This window comes from Zingiber officinale, chromosome 1A, assembly GCF_018446385.1.
Source record: "Zingiber officinale cultivar Zhangliang chromosome 1A, Zo_v1.1, whole genome shotgun sequence".
Lineage (NCBI taxonomy): Eukaryota > Viridiplantae > Streptophyta > Magnoliopsida > Zingiberales > Zingiberaceae > Zingiber > Zingiber officinale.
In genome coordinates this window covers 185,993,306-186,013,764 of record NC_055987.1, presented here as the reverse complement: position 1 = coordinate 186,013,764, position 20,459 = coordinate 185,993,306, and the positions used below count along the sequence as shown (strand labels likewise).

Sequence of the window (20,459 nt, the reverse complement as noted above, 5' to 3'; positions counted from 1 at the left end):
CCAAACAATATATATATATATATATACCCCTCCTCTACCAGCAGCGAAGCGATCATTATTCATCCACAAACGAGTGATTCGGGAAGAACTTTGGCTAGCGACAATCAACAGTCTGATTGACAGGACCTTATTGACACTTTGATAAATGAGGCACAATTATAATTTTCAAAACTGAAGGACCTTATTGCAGTATTTTGCTCAAGCCAAATAACATTAATAATCAGTCCTTTAAATATCCTACAAAGTTCCTGCATACGCAAAAGAGTCATCGACCTCCTCAGATTCATCATCAGCTACCATTTCTTTTTTAAATAACACTTTGAGGTAAGGAAGAAACTTTGGAAGCACAGGTAGATCCGCAAGATTCACAGTCATTAGATCGAACGCAATACATGTCTTCTGCATGTCTGCCTCATCAAACACTGGGATTTTTGGATATCTCTGGCTAAAATGGGTTAGGATAACACGGTATGCATCCGCTGATGTGCCCACTCCAACAGCTTCCTTCGTTGTGCTATGGTTCCTCGCAATCGCTTCATCTTCCATGCTATCCTCAAATGTGGCCTGCAGTATTAACCATAGTAAGGTATGTAAGCATTAATCCGCAGGCTTTTCTGTATTCAGAAACCCAGCTAGATCACAACCAAATATGTTTAGTTTTAAGGATATCTAAGTCTACAAAGTTATTCTGTTAAAACAAATGCAATATCGATATTCATGAGACCAGTTGCTAATGCGTGGAAAGAAGAGCAGCATGCATTGCAAACACAAACCTTACTACTGCGTTTAGTTCACAGCATGGAATGGACAAGGAATAGATTATTCTTCTAAAATGAAATAATAGGATTAGAATAAGAATATTACTTGGTTCTTCGAATAGAATGGATATCCCATTCCTGTGTTTGATTTGCAGAAATTGTATAATAGACAAGAAATAATTTCTACACGACCAAAATGTTCCTACAATTAAAAATTGGCCATGTGAAATTCTCACACACCATATCAGAATTAGTTAAGCAATAATAAGAGGTCATTTCAATTCTACCAGAATTATTGAAAGCATCCAGTTCCTTTCAATGTTGAACACAGGAATATAAAAGCTATTCCATGAATGGAATAAATTTTTTAGTTGAATATTTAGAGACAGTGCCCTTTTCTCTGAGAAGGAATACAGAGTTGGACTACATTTTTCTAATACACAAAGGCCTAATATTACTAATTAAGAACTATTTACCAGTACAAATGACTTAACAAACAGTTACGATAATCTTTAAATAGTTGCCTAAAATAGATTAATCCGTGCACATGAGTATGAATATGACCTAGATTTTGCAAAATACATGTGTATTTCTAATAATTAAGCTATAATTCTCAATGGCAATTGATCGTAAAATATAGCCACATACCACGTGTATAGAATAAATATTTGGACAAGCTAATAGTTTGACAATATTATTTCATTTACAAAAGTTGATGTGTGTAATTATCAAAATTCTTAATATTAGTTAGAACATAAATCTTTAGGCCATATTTAGCAATTAGTTCTTCCATCTATAACCTTCTAACCATTACATACATCAAATCAATTTTTTAGTTTTGCAAGAGTAAAATATTAAACAAGATGAACTTGCAAAATCTCTGACCTCATGTATCAGTAGTGTTGCATCACGTGAAGCATCTACCAGTGCCTGACATGGTCTAGTATCACCTGAATATACTAGCTTCCATCCTGGAATAGTTTTTCCCATAATATTAAGCCTCTCTGCAGCCTTCAACACCACACCGAATGCCTGTGGACAGTGTACAACAGGCACGCTGTATAAGGCTTCCAGACCTGCTTCAGAGAGAAGTTCCTTCAGTCCCATTAAAATTGGCAGAGCAGCAGCAGTGTCAAGAGGACCACCAGGTCTCTTCCAATAGCTCTGCATTTTACTATTTGGAGCAAATAAACTAGATCCAAAGTGATGTAATGCTACACTCTCTGCTGCTGAACTCACTCTGTCTTTATCTAAATTTTCAGGAGAGTGACCCTCACTAGAACCAAGAGAAGTCTCAAAGATATTCATTGAAGACTCCAAAGTGTGTCTGCAATCTAAGAATTGCATATCAAGATCTTCAAGTCTAGAATATGCATCAAGAAATCTCTTCAATGGTCTTGGCCCAATCACAAGCATAGGCTTGTGGGCTACATCCTTTAATAGTTGACCCCTGAGTGCTAGTATTCTAGCCAAACCAGTATGATGATCAGCATGGATATGGGAAATCCATATGCATTTCAAACCTTTTATAGCATCATCAGCACCTTTTATGCCAAACCTGGATTCAAAATAAACTATGTCAAACTCAAAGTTCATGTACAGCAACATTAAATTGCAGGGATAAATTATGCAGCCCTTGAGAGCTACCTTCTTTTGAGTTGTGCAAGAGTTCCTTCACCACAATCAAGAAGCAAACTTCCTTTTGAGAAAAGATTAACAAAAATAGAACTGACATTCCGGTACTTAGATGGTTGTGATGAACCAGTACCCAGGAGAACTATTTCCATGTCTTCCCTGTGTATATTTTCCAAGCAAGGTGGGATATCATGTTCATTTTTAGTATCATTCTTACATCTGTCATTCAAGTCAAGAATATTCCCCTCAGATGGATCTCTCCCTTGCCTTTCCATGTGAACATTGTTAATTGAAGAACTTTCATTCAACCATGGCTCTTCCACCATAATACAATCACTATCCTTCGGAGCATTAAGAACTTTAATTTTTGCAGGCCTTGCCCAAAACTGGCTAATATTCTTAGAAATATCCACTACTTCAGGAGCTTCTGCAAGAAGTTGAGCAATAAATTCTTCATGACTGGACGCGGCTGGGATTGCAGATCTGTCCAATCCCAGTTGTGAGTATGGACGCAAATGGAACTGCAAAAAGAATGTAATATCATGTGTGATACTCTTCCAATAACAAAATTCTGTAAGATCTAATTCAATGCAAAATCCTGAAGCACCAAGTTTGCCTAATCTAGAACCTCAACTGCTACATATTACTAATTCTACAAGTGCCAAGCCTGCCTAATTTTAAGCCCAAAGAGAAAATTTACTGATTAAAAATTCATCATCAACAAGTCATGCAAGTTACAATTATTTGGTATCAGATGCATGAATTTTATCCCACCATTAAAGTCTTTAGAAGGCATATCTCCCTATTAATATTGAGATTGATCACTTTGTATTACATTACCTACCTAGAGCTATCTTTGGACTCCAATTTATGCCTTGCGCCTCCAACTGAAACTGATCTAACTCGCCCGACTATAGAATTTATCGGTTGCTTAATTTTAAGTGAAAATGGAAAAATTTGCATGATTCTCGAGTCTCAACCAAAAGTGTCAAGTTAGCTAATTGCATAAAGAATCATAAAGTTCTAGAACCAATAGTAAAGAACTTGACAGAGTAAGAGGGGAGTATATACGATAAGAATCTTAGCCAAGAAAGAAGCATAACGAGAAAATCATATCAAGAATTTCAATGAAAATGTACAGAAATTTGGTTGCATACAAATTTCTGATAACCAATGAAAAAATTTTCAATAGTTCTAGAATCAAAATGACTTGACAACACTGAGCTAGGATTGCATGAAAATTGCAAATCTCAAGATGAGAGATAATCCACTTGGAGGAAAGGAGAGATCCTTAGAGAAGTCCACTTGTATAAAAGTGCATAGTACAATATAAAATCCTAGTTATGGAGGTCAGTGGCGAATGTAGGTACTGGCGTACTGCAGAACCACTGTACATATCCTAATGTTTGCATTATGATGATTATTTCTTTCTAGTATTTACATAACCACTATTGCATGGGTTATGAATTACCTAAATTGAACAAAATACTGCAACTGTTGTATCAATATCCAGACACAGGTTGTTGAATTGCTAGCACTTGGTTAGATTAAATATACATGTTCCAAAAGTGCTTCAATCTGAGTAATTATAATTTCTTAGAAAAAATTATAATATTGCTTGGAATATTAATTTAAGAAAAAAATTTCAACATGCATTTCCCAAAAATTATCTGTTTTTTTTCCATTCCTTATCAATACCCCCAAAACTTTCCATTCCTTATCTAAAGAGACAACCTAGTGCACGAAGCTCCTGTCAATGTGGAGTTATGTACAAGTTTATCAGTATATGCAGAATGAAAAATCACCAAAAATATTGGATTAAAATTGATAAAGATATGCATAGATGCAATATTGCAGCATACCTTAAGCAAATTCTCAGCCAGAATGCTTCTACAAGGAGTTGAAGAAAAATCCTGGTAAGAAAATCCAAGAACTCAATCTGAGCATACTGAAAGCGGTGATCAAAAAAAGTAGAGGATAATTTCTGCTAATCTGTTAAAAACAACCTGACAATGCCCACTAGACTGTAAACAAAGGTCATCAGTCTGACGACTAGACCAACATCCGGGAGCTGGAAAGAACTGAGGGCACAAGTAGTTAAGCTGTGATGAAATTCGTGAACTAGATTTCAAGATAGGAATTTCCATATTGCTCCTATAGAGAATAACAAGTTACAAGTTAAATAATACAATTTAGTAGACTATGCAGTACGAGAACTATACAATTATCAAATAGTATACTCCATATACAACTTATAAGTACAAAATAGTTGTAGCATGAACAAGAATAGAGGTTTGGATAGTGGATCTGGTACCATATCAAATGTTTGTTACAAGTTTACACAGCCCTTATAAATAAGGCAATATTCTCACAGAATAAATGTAATAGAGAATGTTAATTATGAATTTAAGAACAAAACAAATATTTTCATACCATTTTGGTCAAGGAGTTATTTTCTCTAGGCTTACTTCATTTCAATTCAAATTGACATGAAACAGAAAATGAAACATTTCATCTTCCATTGTTTCCTACAAAAGAGAAATGATCATTTACTCCACCCTCATCAGCAACTCCAAGTTTAGATGGTATAAATGTGACTAAAGACAGGAGGCTGAAGATGCTGACAGTGATAAATGGGAAGTAAGAAGAAGAAAACTTTTTCATGGAAAACTACTAGTCAAATATAGTTTTCGGTCAAACAACACTCAATACCCTCCAAGTCTCCACACAGAAAAACTTGTTCTTTTTTTATCACCCTCGCATGTTGACTCCACTGTCGCCAACGACTCTAACTATCTTCGCAATAAGATTTCTACATTGACATTGACCCTATGGCTCCACTCTCTGACCTCTCTACTTCTATTATGTAATAGAAGATTGCCTTGTCTTTCCTTCTTCTAATAATAGGTTGGGTTTAATTTCAAATGACTTTAGTTTATTTTGATTAGTTGGGTTTAATTTTAATGGGTTCCATAATTTTCTTTCTTTTATCAAAATCATATAAAATGAATCAACACAATTCTTTTAGATTCTCTTTCATTTATATGATATGCATTAATATACATCTGAATTGTATTTTAGCAAATGATATTACGATGTCAGTTATGAATCAGTCAAATCTAACAACTATGTCTCACATCAAGTCACTGGCATTTCCTGTGAACACACAAAGGGCAAGCTTATCTTTGTTGCTCAAATCAAACAATGCAAATTTTAAGGATGCAAAATTCTATGGGTAAACAAAATAAATAATCAGATAGTAAAATTCTTAAATGCTGATAGTTGTGAGATGGTATAGGGCATTGTTCGAGGGCTGACGCATTGATCACACTTGCCATTTAGATGGACTACATGAACCAAAAAAGGATAGTAAAACCTGAAACAATACTTTTCAGTTTAGACATTATCTTGAAGTAGGCTCATACTTTCTGTTGATAGCTGCTTTCTTTCTTTTTCAAAAAAATCATATAACAGCACAATCAAAACATTTTTTTTTTCAAAAAAGAGCACTATTAAGACATCTTACATCTCATGCCCAGCCATGACGTGTTGTGCATTACCAAATCTTGTCATCCACTGTTGATAATCGGCACTTTTTGTCACAGAAGCTGGACCCAGGTGAATTACACAATTCACAATTTTGTTATTTGCAGTTGACTGCTGGTCAAGATCACAGTAGTAACAATTAAGAGAGTCTGCAGAAAGTACTTCACGAAGATGAGAAGTTGTGGGGCAGTCAACAAGAAGTATGATCGGACCAGGGGTTGATGGGCCAAGAACATCACTAGGATGAACCTACAAAAGGTATTCAAGCAAACAAATTTATATTAAATATAAAAGGAAAAGAACAATTATATAAAATCAAAATAAAGTGGCAGGAAAATATATTATTGATGGTTGCAGGAAGCCAGAAATAGGGGTGTCAAAAATGAACCCGACCCGACGACCCAACCCGAGTCGACCCGAAAAAAATCAAGTTCGGGTTGGGCATTTTCGGGTTCGGGTCGGGTTCGGGTTGGAGAGTAAAAAAGTTTTGGGTTGGGTTGGGTCGGGTTCGGGTTGACCCAGGTTGACTTAGATATAGGGTTTTGTGGGTTTTTTTTTGTTAAATCAAATTTTACTTTAAAAATTTAGATGTTTTTATGTATATTAATATCATGTTTGTATGATAATGATAGAGTATTGAGATAAAAGTGAAGAATTATAGGGAAAATAGCCCAAAAAAAGACGTTTTGAATAAGATTTTCGGATTATATGGGTCGGGTTCGGGTTGATCGGGTTGGTCGGGTTCGGGTTGAGGTGGTTTTGGGTTGAACTCGGGTTCGGGTTGGGTTAAAAAAAAAACTCAACCCAACCCAACCCAACCCAACCCGACCCGACCCACCCGAATTGACACCCCTAGCCAGAATGTACTAGTGGTCTATGGAGAAGTACATGTATCAAAATTGAAAAAAAAAAAATCAAACAAAGAAAAACAAGGTAAAATCAAGTTGGTTTGATTTAGAATTTGTAACAAATTCTTGAGTTATCAACCATAAAGTCGAGCTGATCTGACATGACTGAATTCCCAAGCTGCAGTTCACGATATTTTGGTCCAGGTCGTAGTCCAAGTGCTGAAGCTTTTACAGGATCAAATTTGCCTTTAATTTCAGGCAGTTCACAAACATAAATCACAGAGATGTCACCTGGCTTCAGTTTTGATCCTGGGTTTTGAGAAATTCACACATGTAGATATCGCTTCACTAAGGAAACTAAAAACTGAATTCCCAAACATATCATACCATTAGAATAGCTTGGATTCAGAGTAATCGCAGATATGCGCACAACCTCATCATCGATTATGGTAATCGGATCTCGAAATTTGTCAAACTCAGAGCTTGTCACCTTAGTTTCCTCTTTTAATTTTTCCCCGAAGCTATGTGCATGAACCACAGCAGCATTTGGTATGAATGAACGCATTGCATCAACTAAGTAATTAAGATCAGAAGATCCCCATATGTTGACCTGATACAAGATATAAATAGATGAAAATATCCTCCAAGGACAAAAAAGGTTGGAGAAGTTACCCAAGAAGTACATGTATTAGCTTAGTAGTCTAGATAAAAGAATGAAGAATTTGAAATGTATGACTCACTGACATTCCTTCTTCTCCTATGCCAGCTAAAGTGAGCAGAAGACCTATCGATAGATAGCCGACAACAATTGTCAGTATTTCTGTCATCCTAAAGAAACGTTTGTTATAATATTCATAGGTTTCAGAAAAGGTTATTAGTATCAACTAAACAAATATGAAAATAGACCAAATCATTCAGATAAATTGCTGGGATCGAAATGACTGAAAATCAATTTAAAAACTACAAAATCTTTGAAAATGATTTTCTATATTTTAATTTGAAATAATTATATCACATCATTTCCAACAAATCCATCCTGTTCTTTTGATTGTATCAAATCTCCTATATATATCCCACTAAAAACTTCATCTTACTGCCATTGGCTTTACATTCACATAATCACATCTACCTAGGCCAAGTCCGAGGATCATAATTCAAAAGACACTTTTGTTCAATGCTCGCCTCCACCTCTGCTGCAATGGTTGTCACCACTCTCAACAAACCTCTCAGTAGACACCCTAGCACAAGAGCTGAGTCTAGGGTACTTAATCTATGCCAAGATTGAAAACGGAATTCATTCCACCCTGACAATCATCACCCTTGACGATTCCCTTCTAGCTCCACTCTATGTTCCTCACACTCCACCAAACCTGGGAACTATATTCACAGTAATAGCAAACTGAAGACTTGTAATCTGTCAATTAAAATGATACTGATCTTTCTGAAAATGAAGTTCAAATAACACAAATAGATAGAACTATACCTGGAAGTCCTCCTGCAGTTTCCGAGCAGACACGTGTGAAAAAAATATGATCAATCTGGGAAAAAGAGAAGAGAATCAAGATAGAAGGTTTGATTCTTAAACAAGTGAAATATTTGGATATGATATAAAAGTATTCTATTACTAAAATTTGTTGTTTCAAAGTTTCTCAATTGACAATATAACAACAACAACTTATCCCACTAGGTGGGGTTGGCTACTCAATTGACAACGTAAAAAATAAAAATAAAATCAAACAGCAGAAATGCAAAGATGTTGAGATTGTGAGGGCAAAAAGGAGAACTATCTTCACCAAACAAACACTAGTTATAGAACGTTGAACCACAAAGTAAAATATTCATGGGCATTCATACCTTTGATAACTTTATCTTGTGCTCCGTACAGAACCTCTGCAATCCCTGATAACCAGAGATATCCCATTAAGGAGGGGATGGATCACGGTAAGAAAAATAAAAAGAAACAAATGTGCAGAAAGTCACAAGAATTTGGTCATGAACAATTTGTTCAATTAATAATTTCACTTGGCATTAAAATAGACAGCAGGGGGTAATAGAATCACGAGCAAGATTACTAGGATAAGAGAAGAAACTGATAATAACCATATACACAAAATTGTAGAAGAACTGAAACATCCCAGTTGCGATTGAAAATAGGTGCAGCATTGTCAATATGTAACAATAGAATTTGCACCATTTCAGAAGTCGTAGTGTATAAAATTATGTTATAGAGCTTTTTAAGAAATACAAAAAATTATAGAACCTGCTAAGTGTTGGGGTTGGAAAGTTACAAACAAAGTTCCACATTGAAAACACATGAGAAAGATCATGGATTTATAAGGGAAAGATATCTCTATTGATATGAGACCTTTTAGATAAAGCTCAAAAACAAAATCATAAGGGCTTAGGCCCAAAATAGACAATATCATACCATTGTAGAGATATCTAAATTCCTTTGGTCTTAACAATTGGTATCAAAGTCTGGACGGCTAGAAAGTCTAACCGCAGATGTATACAAGAGTTATGGTCTAATCGAACCATGTAAGTAGAATATTGACCTCGAACAAAAGAAGTGGGGGCTCCCGTGTTTGGATCAAGAGGACCAGACACTAGGCAGGTGGATAGCTAGGAGAAGCTCTAGTTGCGACTAGACAAGGAAGACCTAGTAAGTCGGTTGGACTGAGGGGCATGGAAACCTAGTAGGTCAGGTGGACGGAGGGATTGGAAGACCTAGTGGGTCGGTTGGATCAAGGGGCTGAAAAATCTGATGGGTCGAGGAACAGACGTCAAACAGATAGACTTTCCGTTTGCAGGGGCCTTCTGATCCTTCGTTTGAAAGGGAGATTGTTGGGGTTGTAAGGTTGCAAACAAAGTCTCACATTAAAAACACATGGGAAAGATCACACAGTTATAAGGGAAAGATGTCTCCATTGGTATAAAGTCTTTTGGGCAAAACTCAAAAACAAAACCACAAGGGCTTAGGTTCAAAGTGAACAATATCATATCATTGCGAAAATATCTAAATTCCTTCGGTCTACACTAAGAAGAGCAAGACAAGCAAAATCACACCAATCATCAAGCATATCTATTTAAAATGATCTTTGTCATAACAAGCATGCTTGAAACTACAGTAGCAATGTTCTCATTGTCCAACTTAACACCTTAAGGTACAAGCGGAAAACATCCATGCACTACTTATTTCCACATTCCCAAAGACACCCTTTTCTTTGAAGAGAATTCACAGCATGTCAACGTCCACTAAAATTGTTCGCTTTAAATTCAATTAAATGGTTAAGCCACATGTTCCACCACTTATGTGGGCTCACATCAATTTCTTTTTCCTTCTTGAGAACTGCATAATTATTAATTGTATTTATCTTTCTCTTCAATCATTACGACTTGAGCTAAGCACTTTACTATTTCATGAATCTCATAGTACTGGATAAGCCGTAAGAACTTTGATATTCTATCATTTAAATCAAAATAATCATTCAACAAATCCAAAGCCCAGACTTCTCTACTACTTGCTATAGTTGCAGTCTGATTCTGGTCTTACTACCTGATTCTTTCAACTATCATAAATTGAATGAGACACATTATATGAGCAAGTTTTCAATTATAAAATTCCTTTTACCTTCTAAGTAGAAGTATCCTTTTTAATTGTTATCATTATCATCCTTACCTGTTGTAAGATCTCCCAAATTATTATTAACTTAAGGACTAGAAGCACAAATTGGTTTAATTCTTACATTTAAACTAATCATACCTCCCCAGCATTGAAGATGAACCTTTGTTTGTCAAAGAACAACAAGACTGATGGCGAAGTATCTTGTGTGTCCATGCCAGTTCCCAAGATCTATGATAAAAAGCACCACACATATGCAACTAATTTCAGAAGAGTTGGCTATCAATAAAAAGAGAGTAAACAAACTTCCAATCATCAAAAGAGACTTAAAAGTAACATGGATATACATTACATTTGTAAAATAATATATCTCAGTAAGGAGGCGATACATAGTTCCATACTTCCATGCATGACAAAGTACACATTTTTTTCTCTCAGGTTCAAAAGGTATATACCAGCAATATGCAGTAGACTGTAGACCCACTGCGTGGTGCATATACAATATGTGGAAGCATATATAATATTTTTAAAAAAATATATATTGATGAAAATGAGAAACATACATACAATGAAGTATATTTCTTTAACCCATCCAATTCAGACCAGATGGAAAATAATATTTCAATCACACGACGCAAAACCCACAAAATATACCAATCAATATTAATCTACAACATAATATCATATATATGTATGTGAATATAATCAGCACCTAAAATGTTTATCACTTGCAAAACAATCCAGTAAGCCAACACACAATTTACAAGCCGTCAAATAGGGTATCACAGGGTTTAAAGTTAAGATGGCTCAATGGAAATTGATTCAAATGGACAAAATAAAAACTTTAAACAACAGAGGTACACTGCAATTGCAGCCACTATGGATTCCTCTTGAAAATTCGGTTACAAACCGCATAAGTGGTCTAAAAGAGGGATTTAACCTAGAGTCAAAAGCAATAGTTTGAGACAACCTAGCTGTCATGGACAGAAAAAAGATACGAAAAAAATGGATTTTTTACCTGAACGTAGCAAATTGTGTTAATAGGATTCAACTTCCGGACCTTCAGTTGAAGGTTCTTTGGTTTATCGATCTTGTCCCTCCCCTCCGCACGCCTCTTGTTAAACTCTAACGTTTCTTTCTTCTCCTCCATCTCCGGCCTTTTCCCCTGGTTTCTCTGTTCGCTTAGCGTGCTCGCCCACCGCCTCTGGTTGAGAACTCCGCCGCTGCCTTGGCCACGTCCTCTACCGGAAGTCCTTCTCCTAATGCCGCCACCAGAGTTACTTCTACCCCTGGAATCCGAACTGGAGAGGACAGGGAGAGGGAGATGTGACTTCTTCAGGAGCGGCGGTTTGGGATTGGAGAAGAAGGACCTAGCAAAAGTGGAACCAAAGAAGGAAGCTTTGGGGAGAGGGAAGAGGAGCTTGAAGCTTGAAAAATGTAGCATTGCAGTCCGTTGCACCACCGCCCCCCTCCTGTTTTAAGGAATTGGAATTTTTAGGGTTTTAAGAGCGAGAAGGCGGGGCATGCCATGTTGCAAAGAGTCCACCAATCGGGCGCTGATGGGTAATATGGTCATTTGGATCATGTGAAACAGAATTTATTGTTGCGCAAAAATAAATAAATAAATAAAAATATTTTACAAATAAATCGGCAATGTACTTATCACTAGGGCGGTAAATTAACAAGTCAAACCGAGTCGAATTTTAGGGTGTTTAAAATTTTTTTGATAAGGTAATTAAGCCGAGCTGAGGTTAGCTTAAAATAAACCAAACTTTTGAAATGAGTGTTCAAGCTTGGTTTAGTTTATTTTTTATGAGCTTGAGCTTATTTGAAACTTGACTTTAGCTTGGTTCGTTTAGATATTATCAAGCTCTCAATTCAAACTTGATTTGAGCTTGGTTCGAGCTTAGTTCATTTAGATGTTATCAATTTCTCAATTCAAGCTGGTTTGATTATTTGAAACTTTTAGTTATTTGAATAGTTATTGAGTTTGATAATTTAAATTTATTTTATTTTATTGTTTATTTAACATATTGAAAAGAATTTTATTAATAAATATGGTTCGTAAACATTGTTCATGAACATTGTAATGAGCGGTTCAAGCTTGTTTGTTTAATTAACCTTATGTATATTGAACGAACATAAACAAGTTCTTACCAAGCCGAACACCAAACTGGTTCACAAATGTTTGACTCATTTACAGCCCTACTTATCACACGCACAATTTTGAAGCCGTAGTCTAGCCGTCTAATTTTGTTTAACAATTTTTTTTTTGTCGTGGAGATATTTAAGAAAATAAAGATATGTTTTAATAAAATATAAAAATTAGATGGGTGTTTTAACTATTTTTCAAAGTTGGATAACTAATATATAGTAAATTGCCCATAAATACACTAATCAACTCTACTTGTCATTGGCATTATTAATTTTTTTTTATTTATATAATTTTTTGCCACTTTTTTTATCTCAGCTAATAAATTGTTTTCTCCCAGATAGACTAAGTATAGGGACAATTATTTTATAAGTGAAATATGAGTTTAATGCTATTGTTGTCTTCCCTCAGATAATGAAAAGGAGAAAGGAATTTCATAAAAATAAATAAATGAAAATGATCTTTTCTTTAATTACCTTACCCAATGCAATACAGTGGATAGAGAAGTGGTCGGGCATTTGACCCACTTTATCGCTTTTCTAAAGAAAAAAAATCACCAATTACCATGGGTCTACCACATCAATACATCGTTAGGTGCCTTCACATTCTTATGTAGTTATGTTCACATAACTCCTTTTTTTGGCTTGAAATTGCAATTAAGATACAAGTACATTACTTTTAACATCTACAATATCGCAATTCAACATCACTGGAGCCATAATCTAAGCTTTAAAATCAAGTTGAGGTTGGTGCACATCACTGGAGCTTGAGCTCGACCATCCTTGTGTTTAGGACAGCAACCCGATAGCCACCACATTAGCTCCAGATACATAACAAGTCATTCATATTCCCGAGGCAAATGTGAGATGAACAGATACATACTAATTTTGGAGCACAAATGTATAATTCAGGGTCCAGGAGGGCCAATTGTGCCTATAACCAGCTTCATGACAAAAATTCAATGAATCAACATCACCATAAAGGACCCATTTTTCTTGCCCAACAACAAGAACCTCCCTTGAATAATCACCATTTGATATTGTAAGAACTAGAGCAATGATTTTGATTCCTCCAAACGAGGCAGCAAACCACCCAATTCATAGTTTCAAGTTCTTCCACATGTAAAAGCCTAGAGGGGGGCATGGGGGAACACATCCGGCCATCATTCTTGCTGCTCATATATTTGCATATAGGCCTCCGATAGAGCAACCATTTGAGGAAGAGTTTCAGTGACATGGAGATCCTGCATCTCATACCTGAGAGAAACAAGTCTCAGCAAGCCATAAGGTAAAAAAAACAAACACGATAACAGACTAAAATTTTCCATACCAGAGCTCTTCTGATTTACGCTGCACAAACACTCAGTAATATCCCTCTCCAGGTTTCCCATCGTGAACTATGTTACCAATAAGATCATATTTTGAACGCAATTTCTTGTCCTTTGGCAGAGGTAATGGAATGTAATCTTTCAACTCCAGATTCTTCACAGGGAAGTTAACTGAACAATAAAATTATCCACAATCATATATCGGTTTTGAAAAGGTAATATCTCAAACTGAAGGGGGTTAGGATACCAAGTGTAGGGTTCTTTTCCATGAAGAAGTTATTTCTTGTAAATCAACGCATGTGAAGAATGGGATACTTTGGCAGCTGTGTGACCCTATATCTCATCCTAGCAATGCAAGGCCGGACAATCTCTGTGATGGTCTCCCCATCAAACTTTTTCAATATATTGAATAGGGGAACCTACAAAAAACAAATGCCAGATTAGTTTTCCTTTATTGGCCAGTATAGATATTTCAAAGCCAAAAGTCTTCCATTCTTGCAACTGCCAGTGTATTGGTATGCAAAAAAAGCCTGCTGTAACTGAATACTGAAAGCTCCATTTAAATTTCTGCAATAATCTTGTTGAACTAACAATTCCAACCTAGAAATCAGAGGGTACCTATCCCAATTTAAAGTCTATAATGACTATACTACATGTCCACTATTCTCAATACTACTACAATAACAACCAAACCTTATCCTAGGTCTTCTTTTCTCAATATCGACCGAAATTTGTAAAGAATCAACAAGAGTTCAGTAGCTAAACTGACCCAATAAGAGGAAGAGGGGAGACAAACAGGGGAAAAGAACCAAAAAGGATTCACTTACTAACCAAGTCTAGCATAAAATGAAATACTAGATCTAGGAAAGACATAAAACTTAATAGATTTACCATAAAGATTACTCAGTCTTGTACAAAAGCTCAACTAGGTTCAAGAGAATGGAAGCCAGCAGTGCATATTAAAAACATGTGGAATAACTTGCTGATTAAAACTATTATACTTGGAAGTAGCAAAAATATATATGAATGCATAGAAAAGTTGCTGTAGAAAAAATATATATTAATTGCAACATTTCAATGACCTACATTGCTAATTAGAATAGTACAACAGAAGATATTTTCATCCAAATAATCATTCTTCATCAAAGGGGAAAAAAAAAAGCTGAAAAATCAACAAAATATGCACTCCTCAAAATACAGAATTAGGTTTCATAGTTAGAAGGTCTGCAACCTTGGCAATAAGTTGCAATCACTGATATGAATATAAAAGATTCTCACATATATGAATAAAGGATTGATACCTGACGGATAATGTTTTTCTCCATCACATCCTTAAACAGGGGAGGTGGCGGAAGATCAACGCCAAGCATTAGGAATGACACTTTAGATGTTTCCCTAACAATATTGTCATCTGATACTCCACCCTCCATAACACTATTTTTATTTTTCTCATCTTCATTATCCAGTTTGTCGACAAGAGATTTATTTGGGATCTCTTTTACAACCTCCAATTCTTCCTGCAACACTAAGTAACCAACATCAAAAACAGGAGTCAAACATACAAATGATTAACAGCGTGGAAGGGAAAATACCTGGAAGCAATCATAAATGATGCTCCGATCCTTTTTCTTTGAGTGTCTAAGTTGTGCATGCAGTGTATTCAATAGCCAGGACATAAATTCAACAGGATCTGATTGAACAACTATTTGGAATCACTTGTTACTAGCCTTCATGACAGCCTGAAGAAATTCATGGGGGCTGACCTGAAAAGGAATGATCAATATGGATTGCTGGCTCCAACCAAAGCAATAACATAAAGAAACAAGTCAATCAGAAACTAACCTGTCCTTTAAAGTTCCTTGCATGCCAAACTTTTCGTGTAAGTTCTCCAAAGCGATGAACAAGTGGAGATTTGCTGTGCTTATATTTTTCAGGGATTAGGAAAATGTTCCTCAGGGGAGTCACTCTCATCAAGGACTGAATTGTGACGTTGACATAATCAGTGTCCTTAATATTGTTGAGACCCACCTAATAACAAGGGAAAAAATTCTCAAGTTCAAGATAGCAAACAAAATAATTCTCAAGAAAAGAGAATAATTGAACAGCAGAAGAGTCAATATTACAAACTATTTTTCCGTGGAATGTATACATCATCCAGCAAAAGAAAAAGAAACCTAGTAATTAGCACGAATGATAGTCATTGTCAATCAAGAATATAAAATCCCCAGAATTCCCTCATGGTAACATACAAGCTAGACATATATTTATTGACTAACTCTATTGAAGACTCTTTCAGTTTATCTATTCCATTCAACTCAAAAGGTATCAAGTAACTAGCAGAAGAACTAGTCTATTACATAATTAAAAACATATTTTCAGAAAAGCTTGTATCAGCCATAAAGCATGTAGGCAGGTGGAACATACCATTCCAGGTAGATGGTTAGAACCATCCTGTGCTCTTGACCATTGTCTGTTTTCATCCAGATGCAGAACTTGTTCCCTAGAAAACCTGAATAAAACAAGTGTGAAGTTGGTCCGAGTAAAAAAGCTTTCATTCTGAATGAGAAAAAGACAAAATTGACAGAAACAATATAATAAAGTTATCATAAGCATCAAACAAATCAGAGAACTATGAAGAACTACATTTGAATGCTTCGGTTATACAAATCATATCCCCTTTTGTCAAATTAATAACAATTCTCGGCCAGTGGCACATTGGTATCTATTGTTTCTGAAATTTCTTGGTTATGTTACAAAGCATTCCCAATGGATATAAAAAAATTGTATGAATCGCCAATTTACCTTGGGAAAAAACTTATCTGGGAGAAATATCCTATCATGGGAAGTCCTGTTTCATGTGGATTGACATTTCTCATTCTCATGTTAACTACAAGAACGAAGATCACTTTGCCAAGGTGACCAAATGTCCAATGGGCCTTTTGCCTAACCGTAATATAAGCCATAACATATGTATTATGTTCCTAGAAAAATTGTTCTGACACTACTAACTGCTATTTTCAGTCATCATAAAACCAAGAAAAAAATGACACACTCACAGAAAAAGAAATAAAGAAAAGAATTGACCTACAACGAGAAGGTGTTTCCTCACCATTAGTTAGTCATATATACTTCTACCTTGAGTGTTCTGGTTCCAACTCCAGTGTATGAAAACTATAGCGTAACTACTTACTCGAACAATACCGAAAGATGAGGCATGCCAATCATTCTGAAATAAATAAAGATTAAGTATATTGAACATACTTTGTCTTGTTACAACTTACACCAGAGGAAGAGTAGAAAAACTGGATATAATACCACATTACCTTGGATTTAAAACATGCCGAATATCATCAAGTGATGAATCGTCGATTTCATATCCATCAGGAAGGCAGAAAATTTTCTCGGTTTGGAGATTGATGTATACATGGTGACCTACTTCAAGACTGTGTGTATATGCATGAGAGTTCAAGCCTCATCCTTGGTAGTACTTTCCACAAACCAAGCATGCATATACATTTAAGTTCGAGAGAGATGGAACAAAACTTCTCAAAGTCAAAGTCCAAAACCTACAATAAGTAAATAACAAAGATTAAAAGAGTGCAATAAAGAAAATGAATCTCCATGAGTCTTCTCTTCTCTCCTATTTGATCCATCCACGGATAGCAGATTTGGGCTCAACTTAATTCCATATATCCTTCTTCTTTTACTTGAGGTCTAGTCTTGTTTTTATTTTCTCTTTCCTCTATCTTCTCTCATTATGCAAACTCGATTAGTAAGTCTGACTAAATCAAGAAGTCAAAAAAAAAGGTCAGGTGAACAGGGAAAAGATAAAGGTATGTGCATAAGCCAAAATCTGATCAAAACTATTTTTGACATTGTTGCTTAATTCTAATCTCTTTGCCTCAGAAATTAAGACCCTCTAGTCGGCAGGGGGAGTTGTTTGCTAATGAAGAGTGCATATAAACTTGATCGGTGAACTAGTATAGTTTGGATTTGAGCATTTGGGGTCAGTAGTTGAGTCTGGAAACTTAAATTTTTCCTAATTAAATTAACTTGATAAAGAATATATACAATAAGGTATCTACAAGCGCAAGAGCTATTGAGTGTCTCAAACAATTTTCTTATAAGCTCACATCAGGAGTTATCTCTTAGTTTAAGTTAGTCCTAATTGAACTTGCACACCATATTCAAGATGGCATGTCATTTGCAGATAAAATATGTCTAATTGATGAGTGTAAATAAATTAAATTTGAAGCGTTAACTGTGGAGAAAAAAATCTAAAAATGAAATATTTTAAGTTAGATATAACAAAATTAAAATTTTGGAATATAATTTCATTGATAAGAAAACAAGGGGATAGCTAAGATGGATGGGCATAAATTTTATGTAGAATAACAACAACAAAAACCACCAAGCCTTATCCCACTAGGTGGGGTCGGCAATATGGATCCTTTTATGCCATTGAGCTCTATCTCCTACTATATAATCGTCTATACTTAAATTAATTTTATCTTATTTTACTATTGCTAACCAAGTCTTTTTTAGTCTTCTTCTTCCCCGTTTGATATGCGTATTTGTCATAATTTCACATCGCCCAACTGGAGCATTTATTGGTTGTCTACGTACATGTCTGTAAATGTGTCTCTCGGAGTTTTTCCTCAATAGATGCAACTCCAACTTTCTCTCTAATGCTCTCATTTTTTACATCCTCGTATGTCCACACATCCACCTTAATATCCTCATCTCTGCAACTCTCATCTTCTACTCATGTGCTAGAATCATAGCTCAATATTCAGCTCCATATAACATAGCAGGTCTAACTGCGGTTTTATAGAATGAACATAAACTTTATGTAATAAAGGATGTAGACGCATTTGACAAGAAGATGTTAATGAAGATGGCATTAATAGTATAAAGAATGAGGTTGAAATGATGAGGAGCTAGTACAATCTTCTGTGATTTTTTGTGCCCCTTGGGCTAACACAAGAAATCAAACTTAACAAAGTTGGGAATTGGATTGTTAACAAGAAACATAATTTAACATAACAAAAATGAGAATGCTAAGATATATGTTTGGAGTTGTAGCTCCAGTAAATAATAAAATGAGAAAAATAGGTTGAGATGATATGGATGTGCGCAAAGGCAACAAATAAAGATGAGTAAATTGAATCATCCAAAAGCCACTCATGCACGTAGCGATTAATGAAAAGTTATGTTAACAATCACCCATCTCCTTGTGTGTCACAAGATAGTATTTGTAAGTTATTGTTGATAACTTTCTAGTGCACTAAACGAGGAAAGATCATCGAATCTACATCCCTAGTTGATTGCAAACTCAATACAGTCAGTCTCTATAGTCATTTTTTATGAAATAACAAAAATTCCATTGTGTATCTGCACTGGTCTTCCATCACAAACTCAGAAGAAGAGCTAGACCCAAAAGAAAATGATTCGTATTCATCCCTCTTAAGTAAAAAATGCATAATCTGTTTTTGGATTTTAATCTAATCACTCTAGCGTAAAAAGTTTTGTAGCTCTATAAACATATAACGGAATGTGCAAAATGTGGTCTATAGAAGAACCAGCTGAAAGATAACCTGGCGATTGACTGTATCGAGATAGGGGCAGTCCCTCCGACGCTCCACCTGGCGTTGACGTCTCACCGGTTCCATAAACCGACTACCATCCTTCTGATGCTCCTCTTCCTCTTCGTCGTCTCCTCCGCCCCATACTACTCGACCACCTCCATTCTCATTAGTCACACCGCGACCGTTCCCCAGATCATATCCTTCATTATCCCGACCATTCCACTTCTCTCTCCTGGCCATGACCTCCTCGCTATCGATGTGCTTATAGACAGCAAGGCCAGGGAGAGCCCCGCCGTCTCCTTCTTCGTCCTCTCCATCTTGGATCCGCTGCCTCTTGACAGCCTCCGCCTTCTCGTCGAACTCTTCTTCTAGCAATTTCCTCTTCACCGGAGCGTCCATGGGCGTCGGAATAAACAGCATCGCTTCCCGAAGCGAACCTTTTAAAACGGGGGCCGAGAAGGAAACGGGAAGATCATAAAGAGTCTACTGGTCACGGCTATTGACACAATTCGATAAACTTAATCAGATTCGGCTACAATCGTAATAGGATCCGATATGTCCTTCTAGGGCGGTGCCATTGAGACATGACTAATTTATGAGATTTTAAGGTTAAAATTTAATGTGTCTGGTCATATCTGTTTTTTATATCTTATCATTTATACTCATTTCTATTAATCATTAATGATTTAACTCTTTAGAATGACAAAGATAATCATCTTTTTATCACACAATATCCGATATAAAATTATGAGACGAAATCCACAACAAGACTCACTCAGAAACGAATTAAACCACGAAATCTAATCTCACTAAAAGCTTTATTTAATTTTTGGATTTTTAAAACAATTTTTATTATCCTTAACTTATATATATTAATAAATAATAATATGTACATTTAAACAGCAATATAAATAAATAAATAATATTTTATAACAAATGCTAATATCAATATAATTATTAAAAAACTATTTAATCTTATTTCG

The 20,459-nt window shown here is 35.6% G+C and overlaps 1 protein-coding gene and 1 pseudogene across 1 annotated transcript; both read right to left on the bottom strand.

Moving 5' to 3' along the window:
* Positions 1-146: 146 nt before the first annotated feature.
* LOC122038675 (tRNase Z TRZ3, mitochondrial-like) lies at positions 147-11,933 on the bottom strand. Its single transcript, XM_042598543.1, has 13 exons — positions 11,428-11,933; positions 10,551-10,640; positions 8,642-8,686; positions 8,271-8,325; positions 7,528-7,571; positions 7,175-7,397; positions 6,927-7,096; positions 5,920-6,188; positions 4,400-4,547; positions 4,256-4,306; positions 2,406-2,914; positions 1,644-2,316; positions 147-564 (listed from the first exon to the last, which is right to left on the bottom strand). Exons 1-13 carry the CDS (start codon positions 11,851-11,853, stop codon positions 238-240), a joined length of 3,030 nt encoding a protein of 1,009 aa, XP_042454477.1. The 5' UTR covers positions 11,854-11,933; the 3' UTR covers positions 147-237.
* Positions 11,934-13,030: 1,097 nt separating this feature from the next.
* LOC122038674 lies at positions 13,031-19,973 on the bottom strand (annotated as a pseudogene).
* Between the last annotated feature and the right edge of the window lie 486 nt (positions 19,974-20,459).